The sequence below is a fragment of the Spodoptera frugiperda genome, chromosome 8, assembly GCF_023101765.2.
Source record: "Spodoptera frugiperda isolate SF20-4 chromosome 8, AGI-APGP_CSIRO_Sfru_2.0, whole genome shotgun sequence".
NCBI classification, from domain to species: domain Eukaryota; kingdom Metazoa; phylum Arthropoda; class Insecta; order Lepidoptera; family Noctuidae; genus Spodoptera; species Spodoptera frugiperda.
The window spans coordinates 7,145,664-7,160,138 of NC_064219.1; the positions used below are offsets into that span (position 1 = coordinate 7,145,664).

At 36.0% G+C, this 14,475-nt stretch overlaps 2 protein-coding genes across 2 annotated transcripts; one reads left to right on the forward strand and one right to left on the reverse strand.

Moving 5' to 3' along the window:
- Positions 1-3,264: 3,264 nt before the first annotated feature.
- On the reverse strand, positions 3,265-7,926 carry LOC126910978 (AT-rich interactive domain-containing protein 4B-like). Its single transcript, XM_050695662.1, has 9 exons — positions 7,745-7,926; positions 6,636-6,670; positions 6,302-6,412; positions 5,784-5,943; positions 5,363-5,528; positions 4,654-4,863; positions 4,181-4,343; positions 3,745-3,882; positions 3,265-3,396 (listed from the first exon to the last, which is right to left on the reverse strand). The coding sequence occupies exons 2-9, from the start codon at positions 6,636-6,638 to the stop codon at positions 3,265-3,267; spliced, it is 1,083 nt and encodes a 360-aa protein (XP_050551619.1). The 5' UTR covers positions 6,639-6,670; positions 7,745-7,926.
- A 127-nt stretch (positions 7,927-8,053) lies between these two features.
- LOC118275753 (E3 ubiquitin-protein ligase synoviolin) lies at positions 8,054-14,262 on the forward strand. The gene is made up of 11 exons (XM_050695307.1): positions 8,054-8,392; positions 8,575-8,667; positions 8,783-8,935; positions 9,925-10,119; positions 10,398-10,582; positions 11,354-11,496; positions 11,961-12,209; positions 12,378-12,502; positions 12,656-12,771; positions 13,120-13,302; positions 13,469-14,262. The coding sequence occupies exons 1-11, from the start codon at positions 8,264-8,266 to the stop codon at positions 13,539-13,541; spliced, it is 1,644 nt and encodes a 547-aa protein (XP_050551264.1). The 5' UTR covers positions 8,054-8,263; the 3' UTR covers positions 13,542-14,262.
- Positions 14,263-14,475: the final 213 nt, after the last annotated feature.

A 14,475-nucleotide genomic window follows, 5' to 3' on the forward strand; every position in this document is an offset into this window, starting at 1 on the left:
GCGTGTCCGGCTCCGCTCCTCGCTAGGGCAGAGCCGCACTCTTGAGCAACACTCGGCCGACCATTACCGTAATTATGACTAGCTCCTCGTATGCTCTGCTGATCTTGAAAGTAAAGACCTTGCGTGCTCATAACCTGAGAACTGGAAACAATGTTTGTATACAAACTGGCTTGTTAATCGACCCCGACACATGACTGCGGTTAATGTGCCTCGTCTATTGCTACTGCTTTACATATGTATACGCCAACAAATGCATCTTAACCAACATCCTCTTAATACTCGGAGTCTCTTAAACATCTAATCAAACAAATAATTGAATCAGAAAACGTAAATGTATAATTGAGAGTCATAAACTGGAATGATGACCACCCTGCTTCCGTCCGAACATTACGTAAACTCGCGCTCCTCGCATCCCAGCAACTCGCGCCGTGGTGTCCGAGCGGACATGTCACCTCCGAGCTAACAAGCTGAACTATGTAACCGGTCCAAATCCAGTAGCCGGGGATGCACGTTTTCTCATGCGACGAACAATAGCACTATCAATGAGGCAAACAACGGATTTACGACTCAACACATTCTTTGAGCCATAAAAAGTCATAACAATTTACGAACATAACAAAGAAACAGTGGCATCTAGTACGGGAGCTAATAACGCGGCGCAGCAGCAGCGCAGGCGGGGGCGTCCATTCACGCCGCTGATTGGCCCATCCGGTGCGCGCTCAATGAGATGATGCACGCGCGCACGCCGCCTCTGTCATTGAGCAAAGGTCCGTCGCCTACGTTCGTGATCAACGCAGCCACAGATCACTGAAAGATAAGTGAGCATTGTTAGATTCTCCACCTCGGAAGGCAACAACGATGAGGACTTCAGATATCGTTCTAGGAGTTTAATAACAAATGTGTGTTACGACAATGTAATCAACTTGTAACTTCTACCTCGCACTGTTCATTAGACACTCTGTCTACAGTACTGAAGTTATCTTACAACAAAAGTAGAGCAACGGTTAGCTAGCATAACGAATTTTAATGTATTAAATAAAAGTACAACTCATACGCAAAACGTTCATTTTCTGCGTCAGTGAGCAGAGAACCGTTTGAACAATAACAATTTTACCGCATTATGGCATAACCCTCCTCCACGGTTGAACGAGTGGAAGGGTGACATCGGTAAGCAAATGAACAATTTTTCAAACTGCATACTTGCCTCGAATAATTGGCTTCACACGGTTACAACGTGTCACATACTCAAGCTTAATCAGAAACAATAACTAAATAGCTTGATATTGAACAATCTTCATAAAAAACAAATACTTAACAAGAGGGTTATTTACAAGTACAAAAGGAATTTAAAATTACATTTTGAAGTCACAAATAAGGCATTTGTACAAAGAATTATTTTAATCGTACCTTTTAACAAGAATGATCGTTTTGCAATGATATTTAGTATAATTATAAGCAAAAAGAAGACGATTTGAATGCGAAACAGCGCACGCGCCGTTTACGTCACGCGACGTTCCAAGTTCAAACGGTGAACAATGGGTTCGGTAAAAATGGCGCGAGCTTTTGTTCTGGCTGGCTATTGTGGTGGCCGCCGGGCTAGGAGTCGGTTCACTGCGAAGATGCACATAACATATTCATGTAGCATTCTATCACTTTTCCTCTTACAAAAAAGGTCGAATACTAACGAAGATGTGAATTGAAAGACAAAATAACTGGTATTAGATTCAACGATTGCAAGAGCGCAGTTTTCGATGAAGTTAAACGGGCCCTTCACTTGTATATAAACGACTATGTTTAGATTACCTGGAACCAATTGTCGTTTGGTCTAGCCGGGCGTAATGAAGCCATTAACTAGGTACATTTGTTTACCGCTGTCCGTACGATGGGTGGACGCAAAACCGTAATTTATATAAATAGAACAAATAAATTTTAATAGAATTTTGAGATAAAAATAATTATAGTCCGGTCAATTTAGACCTGAAAACAGTAATGAAAGAACAAAATTCCGACAGAGCTGAATTTTGGTACAGACCTTTATTTTACTATAAAGATTAAAATTAAAAAGTCCCCATCGATCCCATATGTGCTTTAAGTTAGTTCGAGGTCAAAGGTCAACATTTTAGGTTTTTTGAGATTTTCTCAAAAACTGTAAGTTTTTCAAAAAAATAATTCAGACCAAATTTGTAGATCTCAAAATTTTCTACAAAATGGTCTTATAAGTTTTTCCAGGTGTATTGACCGTTTCTAAGATAGATTACACATTTTTCCACTTTGGAAGCGTCTAACTTTCAAACGATTGATTTTGACGAAAAGTGGTTTTGAAGCATGTCTTTTTTTAAAGACCTATCCATAGACACCATCACGGATATGTAAGCTGAAAAAAATTTTTTTTAATCAGTTCCATGTGGAGTGCCCCCTTTACTTTTTAAATTTATAATTTTTTATTCAAAATTCGAATAGCGGTTACCGAAATACACCATCTTACAAAGTTTCAACTATGTAGGCCCAACAGTTTCGTGGCCCAACAGGCTGTGACATACGGACGGACGGACGGACGGACGGACAGACATTTATTTCCGAAACTGTTGGGCCTACATAGTTGAAACTTTTTAAGATGGTGTATTTCGGTAACCGCTATTCGAATTTTGAATAAAAAATTATAAATTTAAAAAGTAAAGGGGCACTCCATACATGGAACTGATTAAAAAAAATTTTTTTTTCAGCTTACATATCCGTGATGGGTGTCTATGGATAGGTCTTTAAAAAAGACATTAAGGTTACTAAAACCACTTTTCGTCAAAATCAATCGTTTGAAAGTTAGACGCTTCCAAAGTGGAAAAATGTGTGTGGGGACACACGAATCTATCTTAGAAACGGTAATACTTATAGAAAAACTTATAAGGACCATTTTGTAGAGAATTTTGAGATCTACAAATTTGGTCTGAGGTATTTTTTTGAAAAACTTACAGTTTTTGAGAAAAACTCAAAAAACCTAAAATGTTGACCTTTGACCTCCAATAACTTTTGAAGCACATATGGGATCGATGGGGACTTTTAATATTTTAATCTTTATAGTAAAATAAAGGTCTGTACCAAAATTCAGCTCTGTCGGAATTTTTGATATTTCAATATTGTATATTGACCGGACTATTATGTATAAAATAACTACATAAATGTTTTAGAAAGACAAATTGATGCTAAAAAAAGGGGACAATTATGTTCCAAATTACTGACAACAAAGAATAAAACGACACAGATCGGTACTTACTTCTTATAAGCTTGTTTGCAAAGGTTCGTGATGCTGGTGGTGACTGGGTGGAAGCCCATCTTATCTGCGATTGTTTTCCATTGGTTTTGATTAGTTACTCTATTGTAACCACCTAACTTTTCGACTACCTGGAAAAATAAAAATATCGGTGTTAAATTCAACAATACTCATTTCTAGTTTAAATTGTTTGGGTGCCCCTGTCCTGGGGGAGAAGTGGTTTCGTTACAGAGTCCAATAGATTAAATTTTTTTAGGATTTTATTAATAATACAGAGCCCAAAATTGTGTTTAATATTTGTTTGCAGTAGGCTCAAACCCTATTACATAGGAGTTAGGACTTAGAAATTGAAAATGATCTCACATTTAATATTATGTTCACCTTTGGCGATCTTTTCAATTTACCATTACAGTGTTACACCTTTTAATCCCCACTTTTCATAAGTTATGTATGTAATTAAGTTATAATTATGAACTTACTTTGAACAGTCTATACAGGTCAATATCCTTGTTGGCGATAGTCGGGTTCCTGTTGAGGGGAGTGCCGCGCTCGTCCATGAACTTGTACAGCTGTGCTACGAAGTGGTCCTTCTCTTCACGTGGTTCATCGTCTGAACTCTGTGAGCAATATACACGTTTTATATGTCACATAATATGTGTGTAACACAAAATTTAATATGAAGTGTTTTATTGAATGACAATGCAGTAGATTATGTTACGATTTTTTTTTTAACTGTGGTTGAACAACTACAACGAACAACAGCTGTAGGGTAAATGCCTGCCTACCCTCCTTCCATTCCTCACTGTGCAGAGCTTTCTGCAGCTAATCATTATGTTACGATAAATAGAAATCTTCGTAATGTAGTACATAATCATGTAGTTACGTAAATAATTTAGTCATTTGTTAAAGACTTACGTCATCAGAAGTGTTTCTCGGTTCATTGAAGAGTGCGTCTCTGTCCCAGTGTGGGGGCAGTACTGCGTTATTCAGGTACTGTAACGCCGCGTCCACACCGGCCCACTCCAGTGGAGCACTGCCCTTACGGAACTCACGCGCTTCCTTCTTAGGTACTGTGTAACTGAGGGACAAAGTTAAATGTGTTACTAATAAAATTAATCAAAGTAGCTTGTAAAATAAATTTATAGCACTCAAGGAATGAGCTAATAAGGGATTTTTAAAATTAATTTATTTTTGGTGAATGTTAGTTGATTAAAGAATATTAGCTTTTCTTGCCACATTAATGTAGTTACAAGGGCCTTATACTATAAAGTTTATTGATTTTTCTTGTATCCCACCCACACTGTAGTTTTTGGTGGACAGTAAGAGCTTGTATTTTTGTTTGATTCGATTCTATTGTTTTATAAAATTGAGTAATATCTAGAACTCACTATCTGCCATCTTTGAAGGAGCGCACAAGATAGTCCTCTTTGACTTTGATCTGTGCGGTGGGCGCGACGACGAGGGCGGGGAAGGCAGGCTGGTGGGGCCGCCGGCGCTCCGCCCCGCCGCCCGCCTCCACCAGCACCACGCGACCCACGTGCGGCTCTACGTCCGCCTTCACGCGACGACCAGAACCAGATCCTTCACTCTCCTCGGACCTAGGCCAAGGCAAAAAGATTTAAGTATCTGTGTTCTCATGACAACAGAATTAAGTTTTCTAATGGATAATGGAATTTGAATGAATGAATGAATGTATTTGTGTAATGACCAAATTAACATTAAGTAAAAAAGACATAGGAGACCATTTTAAGTAGGAAAATAATGTAAAAGCTTCTTATTTATGGTATGAACCATTTATAGCCAAATAAACATTATTATATTAGTAGTCTAGTACTGAATTAGGCTTTATTTAATTTCAATTCAGCTGGCTAAGGTCTAAGCATGACTGATAAGATGACAACGACTGGCGAAAATTGGGTGAATGAAACCACAGACCCACTTATTACTTTGACTGCCCCCATAGATCTGTTAAAGGCAAAAATCCTCCGCTAGCACCAGTCACTTTTGCCCTGCATGGCGTTTAATTTGTTAAGCATGATGATAATGTATTTGTTACATAGGACTTAATATTGAATTGTAAAGGTATAAAGGACATACTGTGCTCTCCCGCGCCTCCCTCTCCGCCCAGCTATGACTGGAGTAGAGAAGTGCTCTGGATGTGTCAGTGGAAGCTGGTCTAAGGTTTCACTCTCGTTGAAATGCCGCCCACTCTTCAGACACAACGCCGACCGCCGCAACGTGGTTATGTCCCCGTCGTCAAATACTGTTAACATTAAAGAAATATATTTAAACTAAATATAATTTTACAATAATGTTGATAATTTTGTTTAACAAGTATTATGAACCAATAAATAAGATATTGATACTAAAAAGAGTGAGAATTGATGTAAAAGTCAGATTTATCAGTTTAATAGAAAAAACTGGATTTTTTATATATAACAACTAAAACTTTTGTAGTTTTAGAATAATTTACAAAGGTATTTAGCAAGGGGACATAAAGGTCTTCTTAACTACTTACCAACTGTATACTGGCTACAATCTTGTATCTTTGTGATGACAGCTTCCATAGCATCTTTCTTTGGATCCTGCTTCACTTCCACTATACTCCCAACCCTCAGGTTACCCTTGATCACGTCATCATTCACTGTGATAGTACCACCACCGGCTTTTAAAGTCACCTAAAAAGAAGAGGATGAATAATGTTTTATTGTCAATTGAATATGCAATGACTAACAACTTTTGTATGGTCATAATATTTTCTATTTTACATTATGTTATTTTTATTAATTAAGTTAAATATGTAAGATAATATGACATTGTATTGGAATTAGCTGTAAGATGTTATATTGTTAGGTTCTACAAATAAATAAGTTTTGATTTAGGTTTTCTTTAACCCGTTGTATGCTGAAGCGCAGATCTGTGCATGACACAATGTGTTTTCTATTCTTGTCTCATATACCCGCAGACGAAAGGTTAATAATTAATTTCTCTCTAAGCAATAGATAAAACACAGAATAAAATAAAATAAGTTCTTACCTTGCACTTAATGTTCCTTACAACTTTCTTTATCTTAGCCTCACAGAAGGCACCTTTATACTTTGCACTCACATCTGTCCCCACAGGCAAGAAAGGTGGGTCGTCACCCTGCTGAAAAAAGACAAAAACATTACCAGATTAGAATAAAACCTCCTTACATAGTCTAGGTAATGTTTCTTTTTTCTAGTTTTTTTATTTATTTATACTTTATTGTACACTACATAAACACATAGGACAAGATAAATAAGCATAGTGTACAATACATGGTCTTATCGCATAAGGCAATTTCTTACAGACAATCTTTGGATGGAGCTGAAATAGGAGTTTTACTTACCATTGTATAAGATGCCTTCTATTTACCCGGTGATTCTGAAACAATACATGTGTTAATCATTAATTTGGTTATGCACAATAATTTAGTTTAAACTAACTAATATAAACAATTGTAGTGTCTGTTTGTAATATTGAAATAACAGCTTACATACACTAAAATAATACTTTTTACTATTTTTGTATGTCTGTTTGTTCTGGCTAATCTTTGCAATGACTAGATCAATTTTGACGGCGCTTTTATTAGCAGGTAGCTGATGTACTAAGACTTTTGATGGTCACAAAGTCCTTAATCCATGCAAGCAAAGCTGCAGGAATCAGCTAGTGACCAATATTATTTTGCTAGCTAAGTTCATGAAGCATAGCTTTTATTATGTACTGAGCATACAATTGATGTCCAGCAGTCGATGAGAACAGGGTGATGATGATGATGATGATGATAAGCATACAATTTCAATTCTACTAAGTTTAGCAAAATATAAAGTATTTGCTTCTGGTATTTTACCAGAACTTTGTCCTAGTGCTATGCTTTTATAACAAATCAAGATAAGAGGTACACATATTATGGGTGGGTGGAGTTTAACACAACAAGTAGGATATTAGATGTCTGGACTTCAGATTAATTGTACTTATATACTCATCACAGTATCAATTAATATTTAGCGCGCATAAATAGGTGGGTCCGAAAAGTGCAACCAGGAATGTAATATTTAGCACACAGTCCTTGATAATATAGGTCAAACCTAAATAAGACAAATCTTCTAGAAACAGAACTTAAAGAATCGCCGCAGGGGTGGTGTGTTTAAAAACCAAACATCTGTGCCATAGAATCAGACTGTTTGTAGACTTATTGTGATAAAAAGTTAGCGTTATCGAAAACAAAAAACTCTCACAGAGACGACATATATATAAACATCGAATGACGTCTATATAATTAATGATATCTTTGGAACTTCTGACACTATGAAATACTCAAAATTCGCAGCTTTTCGATGCATTCAAAGGATTTAAACAATCATAACAAGCAATGATTGACAGACACATTGACAACAAGCGTTGGTAGGAAAAAGAAAGTGGATGGCGCGGTAAATAACACATAGAGCATTCACTTACCAAACAGTGATATTTTTGCCAATTCGCTTATTGTCACTATACTATACTGCATCTAAAGGCCACAAGTTAAGTGAATTACAAATGGAGATACCATATTTATTAAACTCCACATCTATTCCACTCTCCGTGTTTGCTTTACTGACAGGACGACATAGACAACAGACAACAATGACATTTTCTAATTAATATTGCCAGACTAAACAAGATTCTACCGTTCTATTGATTTTTTACACAATTTCTTTTTCTTTTTTAGAGCAAGCTGAGCAAGTGACCTAATTTTGACTATGGTGTCCATTAACAATCTGTTTACATTCACTTTATCTGTGGCTACAGGAAAGAATGACACAAATGAACATTGAACACGTCAAACAAAAATAGTTTTGTGTTTTACGAAGATATGAAATGATGTTTTGAAAATGTATTTATTGACGGTCTCACGATTTTGGAGTGCGTAGAAATTTCCTAGATTAATTCGTATGAAAAAAATTTAGTGCATCGGCGAATCGGCGTTGTACCAAAATGAAGGCTTTACTAGCAACTGTGATCAGTCTTGGACTTACGACTGTGGTTATCGGCAATGCCTATTACCAGAAAAAACAGTTTTACCCTTCGATAGTTTATCTAACAAATTCCAACCCTAGCATGGCTGTAAGTAACACATGATTCTCTTGTAATGAAACTTCCACTAATCTTCTGCATTAGTACACAAGTACCTACTCTGCTATTGAAAACAATATTTTGACCATGTTAATATTATGTAAAGTCCTTTAATTGTGCCATATGTCCTGACCGTGCCTTCATAATATTAAATGACTATCTTGTAATTACAGGTAATGTATTTGCAAGCCTTTATACTAGTCCTACTAGTTGGTAAACTATTGAGGAAGATATTCTTTGGACAACTTCGTCCAGCAGAATTTGAGGTAAATGAAACTAATTTATTTAATTGGTGTATAAATTTATAACTGTAACAGATGTAGATTGTGGTAATGTATATTGTGTGTGGAAATATTTAAACTTTTATGTATTTTTTTGCAGCATTTGATTGAGAGGTCTTGGTATGCCATTACAGAGACATGCCTGGCATTCACAGTGTTCAGAGATGATTTTAATCCAAAGTTTATTGCGCTGTTCACTCTCCTGTTATTCCTCAAAGCATTCCATTGGCTGGCTGAAGATAGAGTAGACTATGTAAGTAATGATTTCTATTTTTAATGAGACAAATAAACTAATTATAGGAAGCAATTACGAAATGTACTACATCTGGCTCCAATTATGATGCCAGGTACATCATACATTGATTCAATTGTTGCATTTTGTTGTAAACATATCCAAATTAGCACCTAAATAATACTGTTCTTTCATATGTTCATAATTATTTACTAATTATAATTTTTATAATCCTTTTCTGGAGTAGACATTTGGCATAAGACCTTCAAATCTTAGTGTGTTAATAGCAATATATAGAAGTTAATTACATAAATATCATTTTATTACTTTATTAACATACCCACTTTAATAGAATGTAGTAACTGTATATCTATACAATGTAGCATTTTAATTGGTTTTATTTACTCAATGACAAGAGTTCTATGAAATCTTCAATGTTCTAGTAGATATAAATAATTAGTAATGTTATTATTGTATAAAAAGGTTTAAGTTGAAATAATGATGCAAGCCTGAAAACTCTACATTTACCCACTATGGAATAATATTTTTTTCCCTAACAAATTATTTATTGCCTGACTGTTGTCATAGATTGATTGTTAACCTTTTTATCAAACTGGTAATTCCCAATTTAGCAAGTTTCCATTAACATTTACCACGAAAGCAACATTATAACTCAACAAGCGTGTGACAGCGGTATCTGTGGTTCAGTGGGATAAAAGTGTTCTATATGTTATTCCAGACCATAATCTACTCCTGTTCCAAGTTTCATCCCAATCCCTTTAGCCATTTTGATGTGTTAGAGTAAAAGACAAACTCACAAACATTCGCATTTATAATATATAATAATAGTAAGATTTAACAAACGGTTAAACTATGAGAAATATGTATTTCGTAATTTAGACAAAACATAGGTCATAGAGAATTATTACTATTTTAAAGGCATATAAAACATGACATTGACTAGAAACTACAGATGTGCTTGGTACTTATAATAATTCTTTAACATTTAGATGGAGAGGAGTCCAGTGATAGGACTGTTGTTCCACGTGCGGATACTGACCCTGCTGATGCTGCTTGCTCATGCTGACTTCTACTTCATCCACCATGCGTACCAGTTTACAGCAGTAAAGGGACCTTCCGTTCAACTCGTATTTGGCTTTGAGTACAGCATTTTAATTATAATGATTGTCAATATATTGATTAAGGTGAGTTAACTTTATTTATATTTGGGCTATAAGGTATCATCTTTTACCTATATGTCACTGTAAAATTATTTTAAAAGTTTTAATGTGGTGTAGTATTGTTATCTACACTTCTTATTTAACCAACTGTGTAACTTAATATGTTACAAAAACATATCCACATTCTGAAAATTATTTTCAAAATAAAATTATGCATTTATACCAATTTGAATATGCCTTTATACCAACACAAACTGTAAAGTTTATAATGTTAATGTCTCATTTTATGTTTATTCCCTCAGTATGTTCTACACGCTATTGACTCACGTTGGGAAGCCCCGTGGGAGAGCAAAGCCGCAGTGTTGCTGTACACAGAGTTGGCCATAAACTTCCTTAAAGTACTTCTCTACATCGGCTTCGTAGCCGTCATGGTCAGGATCTACACACTACCACTCTTCGCATTCCGACCCATGTATGAAACTATGAGGTGAGTACACAAAACAGGTTACAAGTCATTATCATTCTTTTTTATTGTAGCAATAAAATTTTAAATTAGGAGTTGCGTCACATGGAACATTTTATGAGAATATAACATATATGTAATCATTGTTTATCTAAAATTCCAATTAAATTGGGTATTTTGATAGAAAAGGAATTTTTAATTTCTATTACAACATTAACTAAAATACAGTACACTAAGATACAGTAATAGTATCTTAAGGGAGTTGAGTCATACTGCTATTTACAAGTACTTGCACCTCATCTATGTGATTTGTAAATATCCGTCTTGTAACATAGGCATTAAAAATTTTAAAAACAAGGGCACAGACCAAGTGTCCATGGAGAACAAATATAAATAGGAAAAAATATATCCATCTTGGTTTTGGTGCCCTATCCTATAAAATTGTAAAATAACTTGAAAATGCTAGTTTATATAAGTACATTGAACTTAGGTAATAAGATGTTTATATTCAGTTAAGATAATAGAATGAAATATCACCATGACTTGACACTATTTTGTAACAAACATGTTTACATTTAACAAAGTCTAGTTGACTATATCTTGATGCAAGATCTTTGCACATAAATATTACTATGTATCTAAAAATGTAACTCCATTCAAAGAATTTAGAACTAAACTTTGTTGTCAATGAAGTGCATAAGATGCATATTAAGATTGCATAAGAGATAATGGAGTGGAATACAATGGAGTGCTAAGTGGGGTCGAGGTCAGGTATAATGGATGTTATGATTGCAGGAGTTTCAAGAAAGCGTACAATGACGTGGTGCTGTCGAGGCGCGCGATTCGCAACATGAACACTCTGTACCCGGACGCCACTCCCGCAGAACTTGCTGCCGCCGACAACGAGTGCATTATATGCCGCGAAGAAATGCATACTGGTATGCAACATTTGTTTCACATTCACACGTTTTTTTTACAACAAACGTCATAGATAAGTAAAGCGATAAAGTGAAACGTGACTTATAATCAATACCAATAATTACATAATGATTTCAACCATTTTTGTTATTCGATTTGCATAATTATAACTTGTGTGTACTGTGTGTTTTGTTTTCGTGTTCGCGATTTATTCTTGAATTGTAACTTTCGTGTTGGTAAAGTACAAGGCTGGTGAAATCTGAGCTCGTGTGGTTGAATTAAGATTTAACTGGTACGTGCGAGGTTACATGACCTGAAGTACCTACTAAGTAATTAGTGTGGCGTGTGTGTATCTAACATTACACATGTAGGTAGATTTATTTAGTATATTTACGAAAACTAGTATCAAGTGACTGGGTATACTGTATATGCATATAATATAAGTGGTTTAGTAAATAATAATGATAATGTAATGTTATTTCAGGTGCGAAGAAGTTGCCGTGCAATCACATATTCCATGCGGCGTGCTTGCGGCTGTGGTTCCAGCGACAGCAGACGTGTCCGACGTGTAGACTGAACGTGCTGCGAGCGCCGGCGCCCGAGGCGGCGGCCGGGGCGCCCGGGCCCGCGGCCCCCGCTCCCCCTCTGGCTGGCCTGGCGCCCCACGCTGCGCCCGCGCCCCCGCCACCCGGACCTGTACCTCCACCCTTCCCGAATATGCCTCCACCACCACGTGAGTTCCACTTTTTAATATCAAGTAATTTCTGCCTACTACGCAAAAAAATTAAACCAAAAAGCAATAATAATCTGCATATTTTCCTCTCGTTTCGTAGTATAGTGAAATATTTGTATGTTTCTTCGACAACTACCTGCATTTCTATTTTATTCTTTTCCGATACAGCTATGATGGCGTGGGGAATGCCACCACCTCCGCCGCCGCGACCTGCGTCCCTTGCCAACCTGACCACCGCGGAGCTGCAGCGCATGGAGGGCAACGAGCGCAGGAATATTGAAGCGAGGTTACAGGTAAGTTAACATAATATAACAATGTTGTTTTAACAACACTTTATTACGTCATTAATAAATAGAATTGTCGAATTCCATAGTGAAAAAAATCTTGGAAAATTAGGTTAATTCAAAAGCATACGGCTCGGAGTATAAATATAATCTCTTTTACAGTTGCTTCGAGAAATTCAAGCAATGCTGGACGCATCAGTGCTTCTGATGCAGCAGTACTCGACGGTCGTAGCCAACTTACCGCAGAACAACGTCACTGTGTCTACGCAGACGGAAACGTAAGTATTTACTAGTTTCATGCGACATTTTGTAATTTCTAGATCGAGTAATCAGGTAAAAATAATATAAACATTCCAACTCGAGTACTAATATTTTCTTTACTAGAACATTGGTATAAAATCCAAGACTCAACTGCACAATGGGGCAATCTTAATTTAGAATTCCTCAATTTAAAATGTACACGAGGCGACAGCACTGCGCATTGAGCGGCCGTCATGAAATTTATTGCTGTATACATAGTATTTATAGGTCGATTAATAGAATTAAGTCTTTGTTGTGTGACACAAACAATTTCGTGTTTTCGACGACTACGAGGCGTGATATCATAATATAAGTATTTTTTACAGGAGAATAGAAGAGTTAACCAAGGAGTCCCCATCGACGACTCAAGGGAAGTCTGAGCCGGACGTGGTGCCAACTACTTCAAGCTACAAGCAACCGTCACCGGTGCCCTCCACCAGCAAGACTATTGTCACTGAGGACACCAGTCCCATGCAGCCTGATACTACTACTCCTGTAGACACTAATAGGTCAGTATACTAAATAACATGTTGATAGATCAAAAGTCCATGTGGATTTATTAGTTTTATTTCTCTTATCTTGTCGCATGTGCAAGTTTACCTTATATACACAGATGTATGTCAAGACTACATAGAGATTATTCTATGGGCTAAATATTTTAATTAAATTTTCTAGAGACAAGACTGATGTGGACGCGGCCGACGAGTTGAGAAGACGTCGATTGCAGAAGTTTGCGTTGGATAAATGAGCTTGTTTATATATTTTCGTTTCGATTTATTGATGTACTATTATTTAATGTACAAAGTGTTTTGGTATGTGTAAGCATTATCTATTCTAATTCTAATCTGAATAAATGTATTTATGTTCTTGTAAATATAATGGGATATACACATGAATACATTACAATCATACTTTGCTTTCTTACCAGAGACATACTCTGTTCTATCTGTCTATCTATTCTTTCTGACTATAAATAGGTTTGGTGTTTTTTGTATTTGATGTGATTGATGAGACCTTCAATAAATATATGCAAGTTTGAATAATAGCTGTGAGAGAAGAGTTGTGATGAAATAAAACAATTTTTACACTATTTAATTAATATAATTAAACTACTCTATTAGGTAAACTTGGTGGCTTAACAGTTATATAAAGCATTTATGTACCCATATACTTTATTGTTATAATTTTCTAAGACAGGCATTCCACCAAAGTAGCGACTGGAGCCATACAGCTGGAGGTTATTCTTGCAGTACCACACATTCTTAGTGCCCTCAGTTCCATCTACATTCAACGTGTTCAATTCCAAAACCCCAAAATGGTATTTTTGACCGTCTGTTTGTATGCAATTGATGTATATAGGTTCTGGTAGGTCTTTTACATCCTCCTGTAAGAAAACATACACATATTTATTAGTATATTGTAAAATTTAGTTTTGGAGAAAAGCATGGAATAAACTGTGTTATTCATTATTTGTCATTCATTGTCATTTGAAGGAAACAAACCTCATTGGAAACCCATTTTATACATCCAACTTACACTAAGACAAGTTTGGATAATAACTAATATGTATAGTAAACCATACATACTAGCTTTCTTGTTAGTTACTTTATAATTTAGTTTAGTTTACTAAATTAAGCTAAATTCAATTATTTATTGCCTTCTACAAGAAGAGAGGCAGAATC